The 16772-nt window shown below is 34.3% G+C and overlaps 1 protein-coding gene across 1 annotated transcript; it reads right to left on the bottom strand.

The window, feature by feature from the left end:
* Positions 1-629: 629 nt before the first annotated feature.
* LOC131841367 (putative inorganic phosphate cotransporter) lies at positions 630-16442 on the bottom strand. Its single transcript, XM_059189684.1, has 7 exons — positions 16400-16442; positions 6377-6498; positions 5374-5553; positions 4654-4792; positions 2623-2840; positions 1355-1504; positions 630-773 (listed from the first exon to the last, which is right to left on the bottom strand). Exons 1-7 carry the CDS (start codon positions 16440-16442, stop codon positions 630-632), a joined length of 996 nt encoding a protein of 331 aa, XP_059045667.1.
* Between the last annotated feature and the right edge of the window lie 330 nt (positions 16443-16772).

Genomic DNA, 16772 nt, shown 5'->3' with positions numbered 1-16772 from the left:
TATGATTGTTTGTATCGGTCTGGGTGTTTTCTATGTATAATATGTATGTATTTACAAAAAAAAAAGCTCTAGCTAGCTTAACTTGATGGCTCTGTGTGAATTGTCCTGAGATTATTATTATTATTATATATAAAATTCTCGTGTCACAGTTTTTCCCATACTCCTCCGAAACGGCTTGACCGATTCTCATGAAATTTTGTGAGCGTATTGAGTAGGTCTTTGAATCGGCCAACATCTATTTTTCATCCCCCTAAATGTTAGGGGTAGTCCATCTCTAAATTTTTTTTTATATTTTAAGGCAAAACAACGTTTGTCGGGACAGTTTTTCTTCTTAAATCAATGTGCCAATAGAATATTGTACTGTATTATGCAGTATAAGGACTTATGGAGCGGCTGAAAGTCACCTCCCGCCTGACGGATACGACTTTAGTCTGAGGGCACCACTAGGGGTTCAAACCTCGGCTCAGGCCGTCGTAACATCGATCCCCGTTTGAATTGGACGGGGGATCTGTTACGGAGTGGGTCTGGGTGGGTAATAACAAATAGGGGTGTATCATCATATGTGTCACGCGGTCAAAACCGTGGGCACAGCTAATAAAGTCTATATCTATCAATCTATACATTACACGTTAGTACCTACCTATAGAATTTGATATTTTCCTGGTGGCAGTAACACTGAGCCAGTTCTTGCTGATCACATAGTTGGAGATGAATCCGAATGGAAAACTCAGCAGAAACATCGACAGGTAGGGTAGAGCTGACATCAGACCATTCTATTAAAGAACACACAAACAGACTACTGAGAGAATTTTAATAATTTCAAATATAACAGTCATAAGCAACTTTTCGTACTAATTTCTATTGTATTTTTTTTTGTATTAACATTTTTCCCTATCGTCAAGTTAATTTTTTTTTTATTTTTCTTTCGGACTACTCTAATGCTAGTCCGCAGCTGGCCTTTACAGATTCGCTGGATGATAGGGAGCCAGTGCAGATGGCACTCCAAACCCGCGGAAGGACTTATGGGGCGGCTGAAGGCCAACTACCGCCTAACGGATACGACTAGTCTGAGGGCACCGCTAGGGATTCGAACCTTCAGGCTGTCGTAGTTCCGATCCCTGTATGAATTGGACTGGATACACAGCCAACACAGCTCGATACACAGATTCAGTTGAGAAGAACTGGTAAGAAACTTAACTGAAATTTGTTTTTGTATTTTCAAAAAAATAATTTCATAATTTCGTTTTGCATAAACCTATAGCGATACAATAGTATAGCGCCATCTAGTCCCAAACCAAGCAGTGCATAATGACTAAATTGCGTTTATTAAATAGAAAATTGTAAAAGACCTTACTGATTTCATGTTGACGCCAAGCACTTGATTCATGTACGAAGGTATTTCCGTCATGAGAGTCCAGAAGCCCCAGTTCTGTCCGCAATGCACGATTATCAAAGATATGAAGGACATGGATGTGAACAGGGACTTCCAGGGAGTACTTAATTTCTGAAAGAGAAAAATTACTTTATTTTAGGGACTAAATTCTCCTATGGCAACACTGCCAATTAATAAGGACGCTATAGATGTACCTAGTAATTAATAGCTGATTCGTATTTGTAAAATGTAATTGTTTGGCTGAAAGGAAATTTCCAGGGCCGTAAAATATTTAATAAAAAAAAATATTTTTTCTATCCTTCAAATTGAGCAACTCAACTCAATAAATGCACAACAGAAAGCATACAACTATAAAATATAACAATGTTTTATATCGGTTTAATATATGTAATATCTCAGGACAATTCACACAGTGCCATCTAGTTCCAAGTTGAGCAGAGCTTGTGTTATTGGGACTAGAAAACTGATATAATATAGACATGGATACATTTTTTTTGTGAATATATATATATATATATATATATTTTATTTATTTATTTAACTTTAATGCACACAATATAATACAGTACTAGTACATTTTGCGGACTTAACACCATGTGGCATTATCTACCAGGCAACCATAGGTGGTGCAGAGAATAATTGTTGGCGGTGAAAAATTATAAACATATTAAACAAAAAAAAATACCCAGGCCGATACAAACATACTCATAAATACTACACGTGGCGTAAAATCTATAATTTCTATATTACTATTATTACATCATTCTCGATCTTTTAAACTGTATACTTAGATACTAATAACTAGACAATTGCTATTGAAATTGATGATGATATTTACCATCATCATCATCTTCTTCCTTATTTTATTCAATTGTGGTCGATATAATATGTTTTTCTGGGGGAGAAGGGATTATTAGTAATGGGAACAGTAGCCCTAATGCTAATAATGTATCATGTCATGTCGACCTCCACGCGGTCCCCCTGAAAACCATCGTGTTAATTCCTAGTGAATTCATCACGATGGGCTAACTGCCCTAACTTCATGCTCATCCTATCATCCTCCACTGGTGCCCCGCCAGCGTATACCGTTAGCGCAGGCGGGTGCAGTATATCATTAACACATATAAAAAAAATGTTTTTCTCATCCATTCATCACTGTTCTGCCATTTATAGTATATATACGAGTAGTGTTAAGTAAAGAACTAGTTAAGTATGGAATAACTTCATACCTTTTGTCCAACGACATGTCCCAACGAGTGCTCAATGTACTTTCGCTCTGTATCGCTGATTAACCTCGATTCTTGAGGAGAGGATGCCCCAATGAATATGTAGATGGTAGTCCAAATAACTCCTAAAGTACCAATCACATAGAATATAGCTGGCCACCCCCAGTACTCTGCTATGAACCCTGCTGCAGACAATTCAAGAGCTGTACCTAAATGACCACCTGAAAGTATTATAAATTCGTCATGAGTATGATTGTTTGTATCATTCTGGGTGTTTTTTATATATATTATGTACGTATTTACAAAAAAAAAAATTGTGTATTTACATCAGTTGTCTAGTACCCACAACACAAGCTCTGCTTCCCGTGAGACTAGTTGGCACTGTGTTAATTGTCCAGGGTTATTTATTTATAACGTATATAGACAACCCTAATCATTTAGTGTTATGAAAAATAATTAGTAGCCGATTCTCAGACCTACTTACTTGTTATACTGTAATTATTTATATAAAAAAAACATCTATTAAAAAGAGCAACACACAAGTTTCTTGCTCGTTCTTCTTGTGATGAATCTGCATTCCGAATGAGTGGTAGAATCAAAATATGACTATTCAAAAGTGCTTGTAATGAGTTTATTTGTATAAAGATTATTTCTATTTCTATTTCTACTGAATATGTATGTAAAAGCCGGTTCGGAGGAGTCTGGTAACTAATTATGCTACGTTTACATTCAGCCGCTTCCCCTGCCACTCGCGCTGCCGTAAATATTGCCGGGCGACAACTGAGCGAGAGGGCTGAATGTAAAAACACGCTGCCACTCGCGCTGCCAGTCCTTTGACTCGCGCACGAAAAACCGACAATCGAGGGAGCGCCGGGCAGCGCGAGTGGCAGCGACAATGGCATGGGAAGTGTTTCCACTCGTGTTTACACTCTCGCGCTGCTGACTTCCGTGCTCACTTCCCTGCCCACTCGGGCTGAATGTAAATTGGCCATAACATTGTTACACCAGAATTTTATATATAAAGCTAGCTACTCGCCCCGGCTTCGCACGGGCATACATAAATAAATAAATAAATAATCTCAGAACAATTCACACAACGCCATCTAGACCCAAATTAAGCTACCTAAAGCTTGTGTTATGGGTACTAGACAACTGATACAAATACATAGATATGTTTTTTTTCGTAAATACCTAGAAAACACCCAGACCGATAAAAACAATCATACTCATGAATACAAATGTTTGTGCCGTGCGAGGAATCGAACCCGCGACCATCGGACGTAAACCGCTAGACCACAGAGGTCGTCTATAAACCTTCCTCTTGAATCACTCTATCTATTAAAAGAACCGCTTCAAAATCCGTCGCGTAGTTTTAAAGATTTCAGCATACATAGGGACGGACAGACAGCGACAGCGACAAGCATACGACCCATCTGATGGTAAACGGTTACCGTAGCCTATGGACGCCTGAAACACCAGTGTCTCGTATTCGTTAACTTAAGAACTTAAACGTTACTTAAGAAGCCTTAATATACCCTTCTTGAAATTACCCCTCATAAATGAATACTTACCTTATCATTGTTTTTTACTATGAAATAGAAATAATCTATATTCAAATAAACTCATTACAAGCACTTTTGAATAGTCATATTTTGATTCTACCACTCATTCGGAACGCAGATTCATCACAAGAAGAATGAGCAAGAAACTTGTGTGTTGCTCTTTTTAATAGATGTTTTTTTATATAAATAATTACAGTATAACAAGTAAGAGGCATGCGATAATCAACATAGAAATCGCTACGCACTCATTATTAGTGTAATCAGATAATATTGTCAGTGCTGTGGATTTAAAGTTTTTCTATAAAAACATTATTATCGTTAACGAATTCTTCAATTTTATAGTAAGCTTTTTTGCAAAGGAACTTTTTTTTTTTTTACTTTATTTAATACAGATAATAGTACAGTTGTTTTTATATATTGACTAGCCAAACTGTAGAACTGTTTTATTACGTAATGAAGATTATTCACTCACCAGCATAAATGAACGATCCCAACGTGGTTTTCTCCTCCAAAGGCACCCACTTTCCAATAAGGGTGTGCAATGATGGATATATGAAACCTTGAGACAACCCTTGAATGACCCGACAAGCGCACACCATCTGCCATCCACCCTGAAATAATACTTTAAAAGTAACATTAAGTCCATATTTATACTAATTAAATTTTTTATTATAAACTATAAGAAATATATAGAATTTAACTTTATTTTTCTAAAATAAAAGTAGCCTAAGTTACTCCTTATTACACCTGCCAATAAAAGTCCGGTCAAAATCGGTCCAGCCATTTCAGAGATTATCCGGCACAAACAGACAGACTGACAAAAATTTTTTAAAATGTTATTTTTGTGTACGTACCGTATTTATGTATATTCATATGCATGTAGTAAAAAATGGTTATTTCAATATTACAAACAGACAGTCCAATTTCTTTTATATGTATAGACTAGCTGTTCCCGCGACTTCGTCCGCGTGGAATTTAACTTTATTTTCTAAAATAAAAGTAGCCTAAGTTACTCCTTATTACATCAGCTACCTGCCAATAAAAGTCCCGTCAAAATCGGTCCAGCCATTTCAGAGATTAGCCGAAACAACAGAGATTAGAACAAACAGACATATAGATAGACAGACAAAAATTGTGAAAAGGAATTTGTGTAAGATATACAAAACTTGATCATCTTCAATTTCATACTCACATAATAGGCTGCTATTGGTATGCATAAAGATGTAGCCGAATTAAGACCAACACATAAACATAGCAGCACTTTCCCGCCAAATCTGGCAGCCATCTCACCACTCGGCACCTGGAGTACCACGTAACCCCAGAAGAATGATGAGAGGATCACACTCTGGACTTGCATGCTCCAGTCAAACGACTGAAAATAAACACAGTTTTTTTATTTTTATTACCAAAGACAACTGTTAAATCATATTTACTGAGCAAAGTCTTACTAAACGATTACTTGAATAACGAGCGTGCATGGCAATAGTTGTTCATGCACGGGATTTTCATTTAATGTTAGACATAGACACCTATATAAATATACATCTAAATATATATAACTTAAAGGTGACTGACATAGTGATCTATCAACGCACAGCCCAAACCACTGGACGGATCGGGCTGAAATTTGCAGGCAGATGTTATGACGTAGGCATCCGCTAAGAAAGGATTTTGATTAATTCTACCCCTTAGGGGTGGAAACTTTATCAAAATCCTTTCTTAGGGGATGCCTACGTCATAGTAGCTTTATGCATGCAAAGTCTCAGCCCGATCGGTTTAAACTTGACAAAGTTTCAAACAAACTTTTATCCTCTATTTTATCCCCTTGGGGGTAGAATTAATCAAAATCCTTTCATAGCGAATACCTACGTCCGAACATCTACCTGCATGCCAAATTTCAGCCCGATCCGTCCAGTGGTTTGGGCTGTGCGTTGATAGATCACTATGTCAGTCAGGCACCTTTGAGTTATATATATGTATTTAGATTTTTTATTTTTATTATTTTGTACAGATATGATGGGATTGCCATCGTCACATTTTCTGTACAAATCCAAAAAAAAAACAGTAAAAAAAAATCAGCGAGTCTCCCACTACGTTGTAGGAAGATACCTTATAAAATGCGTTTTAGCTATCTTTTTATATAACTTATTTCTTAAGATTATTAATTAAACGGACTTTGATATATACTGACTTACATTTTCACTGCCGTCAGTCATAGCAACAATGGCCATGCTCATATTGACCCTCATGCAGTAAGCCAACAGGACCCCGAAGAACATGAGCACAGTTTGTAGATGCCGGATGCCAATACCCGGTTCTGAAATTAAGAAAGATTACAAAAGGTTACAAGCTTGTAGATGCCGAATGACTACACCCGGTTTTGAAATTAAGAAAGATTACAAAAGGTTACTAGTATGTAGATACCGAATGCCAATACCCGGTTCTGAAATTAAGAAAGATTACAAAAGGTTACAAGCTTGTAGATGCCGAATGACTACACCCGGTTTTGAAATTAAGAAAGATTACAAAAGGTTACTAGTATGTAGATACCGAATGCCAATACCCGGTTCTGAAATTAAGAAAGATTACAAAAGGTTACAAGCTTATAGATCCGAATGACTACAGCCGGTTTTTAAATTAACAAAGATTACAAAAGGTTACAAGTTTGTAGATTTCGAATGACAATATTCAGTTCTAAAATAAAGAAAGATTACAAAAGGTTACAAGCTTGTAGATGCCGAATGCCTATAACCGGTTTTGAAATTAAGAAAGATGAAGGCATTCGGCATCGAATTCAAATTCAAAATATCTTTATTCATGTAGGTCTATTACAGGTTTTGAAATTAAAGAAAAGAAAGATTACAAAAGGTTTGTAGATGCCGAATACCCGGTTATGTAATAAAAGATTACGATATACATCTATATCAATGAAGACTATAAAGCAACAAGTACTTTGTTTTTCATATGTTTATCTGCTTGTTGTAAACACTTCCTTCTAATAGACGGCCTCGGTGGTCTAGCGGTTTAGTACTTCGGATGGTCGCGGGTTCGATTCCTCGCATAACTTAGTTTGTTATATAAATTGTGGCAAGATCTATATATAGTTTAGACCTGTTTTTTCTGTCACTACATAGTATAAAACAAAGTCGCTGTCGCTGTCTGTCCGTCCCTGTGTATGCAAAAATCTTTAAAACTACGCAACGGATTTTGAAGCGGTTTTTTTTAATAGATAGAGTGATTCAGGAGGCGTACGTATAATATGTTTTACATGCGAAGCCGGGGCGTGTAGCTAGTATATTCATAAAATAAATTAATAACTTTTTTTAGAAAAATAATATATATATGTCAATGTACAATATGTGTAAGTAATAAACTATTAATAACAATCCACTTCGTCTTTACTCAGGTGTATAGAGAACAAGATGGAGGCCTCATATAATTAAATATTATGCATACAGACGTAACAGAAGAATCTATATATATGTATTTAACTCAAAAGTGACTGACGTAGTGATCTATCAACGCACAGCCTAAACCACTGGACGGATCGGGATGAAATTTGGCACGCAAGTAGATGTTATGCGTAGGCATCCGCTAAGAAAGGATTTTGATTAATTCTACCCCCAAGGAGATAAAATAGGGGATGAAAGTTTGTATGAAACTTTGTCAATTTTAAACCGATCGGGCTGAGACTTTGCATGCATAAAGCTGCTATGACGTAAGCATCTCCTAAGAAAAGATTTTGAAAAATTCCATCTCTAAGAGGATAAATTAACACGATAAATGCCGTGGGCAAAAGCTAGTAATATATATATGTAGTATATAAGTACATTCATTTTTTTTTTTTGAGAAAAATAAGATATATGTTTCAATGTACAATAAATGTAAGTAATAAGCTATTAATAACAACCCACTTCGTCTTTACTCAGGTGTATAGAGAACAAAATGGAGGCCTTATATAAATAATTATATTCCAGTGCTTCGTTCTCGATATATATATTTACCATGTAGTTTCTTCAAATCACTAGGCAACATAACGCAATTTTAGAGCTAGATTCTAAAGCCTAAAAAAAAAAAGAAAATTAAACGTTTCACTGTCAACACTTGTCATACTCTATAGACAATAGATTGATACTTGTCATTCTTTACTTTGCGTGGCAACTATTGCGTCATAATTTTTAATTGTTCTTTAATTCTCAGTATTTTTTAATTGAAAACATATAACATTGAGTGTTTTTAGCATGGCGAAACGGAAAAATGAAGACAAAATACAGAAATACAAAAATAAAATACGACGTCTTGAAGAGAAACGTAATAAAGCTCGACGACGTAAATCATCATATTGCGTCTCGGATTCAGAAGAATCTATCCAATATAAACAGACAGGTAAGTTTTATATAGTGAATAATTACAGATATGCAATATCCCAATATACATTACAAAGGTTACGGGTACAAAAACTTGAACATGCAAGTTGCGTCATCCCTAGAAAATATCGTTGAGATATTATAAAGGTCGTCAGTACTAAAAACATGCAAGTTGTGTCATGCCTAGGGAATGTCCGTGAGACATTACAAAGGCTATTTGCACTAAAACTTGAATATAGAAGTTGCGTTAAGCAAGGCGATTATACTTAGTATAGTTACTATGAAAGGTGTCTGTTCTAAAACTGGAACATACATGCTGTATAAACCCTAGGGAGCATCCGAGAGATGTTACGAAGGGTATCACAATAAAAACTTGAACATGCAAGTCAAATTAAGCCTGGGAAGCATCCGTGAGATGTTGCGACGGCAATGTTTACTAAAAACATAATATACAAGTTTTATTAAAACTGGTAAATTTAAAAAAGTGGCTTTTCTAAATTTATTCACGCCTTTCAGATCAATCTGAGGAAAACAATTATACAGAATCTTTAATAGATGCTGTATCTATATGTTCACAAGGGACTAATCTGCCCTCAGATATAGAAAATATGGACCCAAACGTTATACAACAACAACTTCACAGAGATACTCAGATAAACCAACCGGGGGGTCCACTGAACAGTACACAGGTGAACCAACTTTAAATAGTGATATATTGCAAGCTCTTGGTGATGCAATGGAGGAAAAGCCTCTATTCGGTGAATATATCAATAATTAGTTAGCAAAACGATGGAATAAAATAGCGAAAAATGGGTTAGATAAAGAAGTAAAAGAGTCATTACTGAAGCAGTATTTAATACCTGATAATTGCAAAACTTTGCAAGCTCCTAAGCTCAATCCAGAAATCATGGCCACAATTTCTGATACTGGAAAAAGACGAGATAAGAAAATAGAGGCTGATCAACAACAGTTAGGTCAGGGGATATCAGCTTTGAACAAGGCACTATCCTTGACAATTACCGACACAGGTGATAGTCTAAATGTAATAAAAATATTAAGTGATGCCTCAAAAATATTAACAGACTTACATTGTCACCTGACATTTAGTAAGAAGAAAATAATCTCAACTTCCTTGGACAAAAAGTTTTTAGAAATTATAAAAGATATAGATAGAGATGAATATCTCTATGGAGAGAATTTATCAGAAAAAATAAACGCCTTGAAAACCGCACAAAAAACTGGACAAACAATTAAAAAATCTGACAATTTCAAGCCCTCAAACAGAAGAACATTAAATCCTAGCACTTCGGGAAATTTCCGGGGCCTGCCTCAATATGCAGCACCAAAACCCTTCAATCGAGGTGGGCCAAAACGCCTGATGCAACGAAACCTTCCATACAAACAGCAGCATTATACAACAAGGAAATCCAAACAAGAAATGAAACCTCCTGCTCGGAAGTAATGGTATGTCATGGTGGCAGATTGTCACATTTTATCCAATGTTGGGAAAAAATCACTGATGATACTACAATCATCCAATACATGAGAGGTTATTCTATACCTTTCACCACTTTACCATTTCAAAACATTATTCCAAGTTCATTTCAGTATAATTCTGATATAGAGTAGCAGGATATGAAAATTGCTATTACTAAATTACTTAAATTAGGGGCCATTTCTGTTTGTGAGCCCCATCCAGGTCAATTCATTTCCTCTATTTTTCTAATTCCTAAACCAAATGGCAGTAAAAGATTTATTTTAAATTTAAAACAGTTAAATAAGTTTGTAGCTACAGCACACTTTAAAATGGAAGATCATAGGACTGCGGCATCCTTGATAAATAAAAATATTTTTTTAGCAAAAATTGACCTTAAAGAATCATATTTGCTTATATCCATAAACCCAGATAATCGAAAATTCCTTCGCTTTAAATATGATAGATTATATGAATTTAATTCACTACCATATGGCCTCTCCTCCGCTCCCTACATTTTTACAAAAGTCATGAGAGTAGTAGTCACATACTTAAGGAAAAAGGGATATAAGAATATAATTTATCTGGACGATTTACTGTGCCTAGGCACTACTTACCAGTCATGTTTAGAAAATGTTAAACAGACTATTTTTACTCTGGAATGCTTAGGATTTGTTATAAACTATGAAAAAAGTTTTTTAGTACCTTCCAAATCTTGCAATTTTTTGGGTTTTATTTATGATACAAGTAGTATGACAATGCAATTACCTTTAGAAAAAACATATCAACTTCAAAAGGTGACAAATAAATTCCTTAACATGTGTAAATGTACAATACGGGAATTTGCCCAACTTATAGGGTTGTTAATGTCAGCCTGCCCAGCTGTACAGTATGGCTGGTTATACACCAAATATTTAGAACGTCATAAATACCTAACTTTACTAAAAATTTTTAATAATTATGATTGTATTATGGATTTACACCGAGATACGAGGTTAGATCTTGAATGGTGGGCAAAAAATATATTGCTAGTATCAAAATCAATATTAGTCCGTAATTATGATATTGAAATTTATACTGATGCATCTAGAACGGGCTGGGGCGCGGTCTGTAATAACAGTAAAATTAATGGAAATGAAGGAAAATGAATATAAATTTCACATAAATTATCTAGAACTGCTAGCTATTTTTCTGGCATTGAAAACTTTTGTTAAAAACAAACAAGAAATTCAGGTTCTGTTAAGAGTAGATAATAAAACGGCTATTTCTTACATTAATCGTATGGGTGGTATTCAGTACCCACACCTTAATGACTTGGTTAGAAATATTTGGAAATGGTGCGAAGAAAGGAAAATATGGCTCTTCTCCTCTTATATAAAATCTTCAGATAATGTAGAAGCAGATATAGAATCTCGAAAAACAAATACAGATATCGAGTGGGAATTAAATTCACGCGTTTTTAAAGAAATAATAAATAAATTTGGTACACCACAGGTGGACCTTTTGCGTCTAGGGTTAACACTAAATGTCCCTTATATTTATCCTGGAAGCCAGATCCAGATGCATTAAATGTAGATGCATTTACTGTAAATTGGTCAAAGTATTATTTTTATGCCTTTCCACCATTTAGTCTAATTTTAAAATGTCTAATGAAAATAAGATATGAAAAAGCCTCAGGAATCATAGTCGTGTCCTACTGGCCATCCCAACCATGGTTCCCCGTTATGCAGGAAATGTTGGTTTCTGATTTATTATATTTTGGGCCAGATAAAGATCTGTTATTGTCGCCTTACAGGAGCTGCCATCCTCTTCACCAGCAACTTATCCTGGTGGGCGGAATCTTATCAGGCAATCTATGATAAGACAAGCTATCCCCACTATCGCTTTAGATACTATGATAGCTTCACTATCAAAACACACACTAAAACAATATGATGTAACCTACAAAATATGGTGGGCTTTCTGTCAAGAAAACCAAATTAACCCTTTGTGTGCCTCAGTACCAAAAATAATACAGTTTTTAACAATTCAGTTTGAGAAAGGCTCTTCTTATGGAACCCTTAATTCTCATAAATCTGCTCTCTCTCTAATAATTGGTTCGCGTATAAGGAGGGATGAGCGTATTAAAAGGTTGTTGAAAGGTTTTTACAAAACAAATCCTCCAAAACCGAAATACTCTTTTACTTGGGACCCATCTATTGTATTAAATACACTAAGAAAATGGCATCCTTGCATTTCTTTACCGTTGGAAATTTTGACGAAAAAATTGGTTACATTACTAGCCTTATGTAGAGCACAACGTGTACAAACACTTTCTTTAATAAAGATTAAAAATATATCTTATGTAGAGTCAGGTTTACATATAAATATCACAGATATAACTAAAACATCTGCGCCAGATCGTTCACAACCGGTATTGGTCTTACCATTCTATACCGAACCTGAGATTTGCCCATCACTTACTTTACAGTTTTACATTAATTGCACCAAAGATATAAGAGGTGATGTTGAAGAACTATTTATAACCACTAAAAAACCACATAGAGCGGCTACACCATCCACATTAAGTCGTTGGATAAAAAATGCGTTGACAAATTCTGGCATTAATACAGATATTTTTACGGGCCACTCTACTCGTCATGCTTCAACATCCATGGCCAAGATGAAGGGTGTGTCTATAGAGGCTATTAGAAATACCGCGGGTTGGACAGAGTCTTCGCAGACATTTGCAAAATTTTATAATAGACCCATTATGCAAAATACTAATATTTTTACAAATACTGTTTCATCCGCAATGTGAGTGCTAACTATAGTACTTATACAATTTTTAATATAAAAATAAGTGTGTATTAAGGGATAATAATGTGATAATAATTGTAACTTGTTATAATTAAGAACTGTGTAATGAAGAATTTCTTATATGACTGATTAATATGATTAATAATTATGTTTAAAGACTTGATAATGTTAATGTTGAAAATGAGAATTATCCATAATTTTAATTTTTGTAGTAAAAGACTGATTTATACCAAAAATAGAAAGATGTTTTATTACAGCTTATACTATCCAGTTGTAATATTAAGGAAAAAATTAATCACAAACTCAGTGAGACTCTAAATATCTACATGGTAAATATATATATCGAGAACGAAGCACTGGAATATAATAAATGATCAAACGAACTTACCTGTGATGTTCGATCATTATTATATGAAGTGCTTCGTTCGAAGATATATACCCACCCAGAGAACATATATAGTAGTAATACACCTGGTTTACTTAATCCCACCCTTTGAGTTTGTGATATAGTCTCTAAAGGAATGACAAGTATCAATCTATTGTCTATAGAGTATGACAAGTGTTGACAGTGAAACGTTTAATTTTCTTTTTTTTTTTTTTAGGCTTTAGAATCTAGCTCTAAAATTGCGTTATGTTGCCTAGTGATTTGAAGAAACTACATGGTAAATATATATATCTTCGAACGAAGCACTTCATATAATAATGATCGAACATCACAGGTAAGTTCGTTTGATCATTTAATATTACGCATACAGACGTAACAGAAGAGTATAAAATAATAACGTAAGAAATTCTCAAACGATAGTGGACACCGTCAAAATCCGATTCAGGGTTTAGTAGAAGCAATCCGAGATACAGACAAAAACATGACTTTTATATAAAACTAGCTGTACACGCGACTTCGTCCGCGTGGAATTCATCAAAAAAAGTTATTTAGAGATTTTATCTAAAATAAAAGTATCCTAAGTTACTCCTTATTACATCAACTACCTGCCAAAAATAGTTCCGTCAAAATCGGTCCAACCGCGATTAGCCGGAACAAACAGACAGACAAAAATGTAAAAAGTGTTATTTTGGTGTATGTATCGTATTTATATTCATATGCATGTAGTAAAAAACAGTTATTTCAATATTACAAACAGACACTCCAATTTTATTTATATGTATAAATTACAGATATCAAATAAAACGACGCTTATTCGACAAACTCACATTCCGAACTATTTATTCACCAAGGTCTCGGTGATCTATGTAGTTATTTAACACACCGCACCGGCCCGTCCCGGGCGCTCGCAGACGCCCGCGCGCCCGCGGTATGGCGTGGTTAAGGTCGTCGTCTTCGCTGGCGAGGACGGTGTCGTGTGTTACTGTGTGTGATGAAGTGAATGCGTGTGTGCTTAAGATAGAGTGTGTAAAGAATTTAGATACCACTAAATATATCTATTCCATATCTAAAAGTTACACGATTATGCATCACCATAAAAATACTCAACATATTGTTTATTCAATATTTTCTATTATTAATTGCATTTCATGCGGTTTAGTAGTTCGTATTGTCATAAAATATTAACCATGGAAGTAAATTTGCACGACTTTTGTTTGATAAGAACACTGGCCGAGTTTTTTTTTCCTATTCCTCTTGGCACATGTATTTCAAATGTGACGGTAGACTTAAAAACTGACCATTCGAAACTACTTTTATTGGGTTAATGTGAATAATGAGTATTATATTTATCAATGAGATATCAATGTATTAAACATCAGATAAAGTTATTATAAATATAGCAATGACATGTTGTAATTTAAATAACATAAATTAAATATTGTAATGGGAAAAAACTGTGATTGTTACAGCCTATGCTGTAAATTATATAAATGAAGTAGTGGAGTAACCTGAAACAGTCATGCTCGATATAAAGTTCAAAATTCTGGCGTCGTGGTGACCCGGTTCAATGTGCTCCCTCTAATATGGCTGAGTGCAATGATGACTGGCTTATCCGTCATACTCGTCAACGGGTGCTTCTTGTAGGGACTGGTCTGTTCAGGTTACGAACACTGATTAGATTTTTTGCATTTGCAATAGCATATGCTGGTGATCACTACATCCTCCCAAATTTGAAATCAAATATAAATCTGTATTATTGTAAACATATACAACATTTATTTGAAAAGAATACGAGCTGAGTATCATGTCAGTTCTGACGGTAGATTTGACATATCATAAGAGTCTGTAATAGATCTACACGATTATAAATATTAAGATTCTAACTGCTTAATAAATAAGTATCATATTTCGAAATCATGCGAAAATTGTATGTGAATAAAAATTGCAGTATCGCACAAGACAGGTGATGACAACTTCACGCGATAATAGACTAATAAAATTAACTGCACCTTACTGATCGTAAATAACAGATTCACTATTTACCACCATTTCTAGTTGGTAGTAATATAAATAATCTTTATTCAAATAAACTTAATACAAGCACTTTTGAATAGTAACATTTTTTTATTCTACCGCTCATTCGGAACGCAGATTCATCACAAGAAGAATGAACTAGAAACTTGTATGTTGCTCTTTTAAATAAATGTTACTTTAAAATGGATTTACATTAACAAGGTTTAGGCATGCGACAATCAATAACAAACCGCACTCACTTATCTCTTTGCAATCAGATAACATTGTCAGCGCTATGAATTTTAAGTTAGATATTTCTACAAATTTCTACAAAAACATTATTATGATTTATAAATTCTTTAATTTTATAGTAAGCTTATTTTTGGTAGTAAAGTATTACTGAAACATTTTCTCTATTTCACGAACTCAGCTATATGATATCATGGTAAGATTATCAGAAATATTGAATATTATTTGATTTATCTGTTTGCTCTCTTATAGAATTAAGATAAATCACTTCATATTATTGTTTTTTTTTTAATTATTTGTATGACTGTAGTCAATATTGTCATACATTTCTTTTTATACTCATAATTTGGGTTATTGAAAGAAAGAAAGTGTTATCATTACATAGTATAAAATAAGGTCGCTGTCGCTGTCTGTCCGTCCCTATGTATGCTTAAATCTTTAAAACTACGCAACGGATTTTGAAGCGTTTTTTTTTAAATAGATAGAGTGATTCAAGAGGAAGGTTTATATGTATAATACATGTATACCCAGGTGAAGCCGGGGCGAGTAGCTAGTAAGTATATATAATGAAGATCTCTGCGGTCTAGCGGTTTAGCACACCGTTTAACTTCCAATGATGTATGGTTCAATTCCTCGTATGGTACAAAAATTATAGTCATGTATTTCATTTTATACTCACAATTTGGGTTATAAATATATTTAATGAAGACCTCGGTAGTCTAGCGGTTTAGCACGGCGTTTTACTTCCAATGGTCTCGGGTTCAATTCCTCGTATGGTGCAAAAATTTGCATGACTATGATTGTTGAAATAAAATGAAATCATTTACGAAATATTGGAACAGTGGATAAGATGTTTACTGAAATATTACTGTATAGATGTATTTTAATTTGTAAATATTTATTATTGTTTTATTTAACAAAAAGTACTTACTGGAACTGTTCAAGTCCTCAGCCATTTTCTCTTTAGTCGACATTTTCCTGTAGTTTTTTTTAAAATAACTATTGCACTGTGATCGTTATTGAATTGTGACTGTGACAATATTGTTGTCCGTAATAGATGAATTTTAATTTGTAAATATTTATCTTTGTTTTATTTTGAAAAATGTACTTACTGGAACTGTTTAAGTCCTCAGCCATTTTCTCTTTAGTCGACATTTTCCTGTAGTTTTTTTTAATAACTATTGCATGTGATCGTTATTGAATTGTGACTGTGACTATATTGTTGTCCGTAATATGAATTTTAATTTGTAAATATTTATGTTTGTTTTATTTTAAAAAATGTACTTACTGGAACTGTTCAAGTC

The sequence above is a fragment of the Achroia grisella genome, unplaced genomic scaffold (genome assembly GCF_030625045.1).
Source record: "Achroia grisella isolate CSIRO2021 unplaced genomic scaffold, CSIRO_AGI_Agris_v1 utg16150, whole genome shotgun sequence".
Lineage (NCBI taxonomy): Eukaryota > Metazoa > Arthropoda > Insecta > Lepidoptera > Pyralidae > Achroia > Achroia grisella.
The sequence above is the reverse complement of the archived record's forward strand: the minus strand, read 5'-3'. Positions and strand labels throughout refer to the sequence as shown.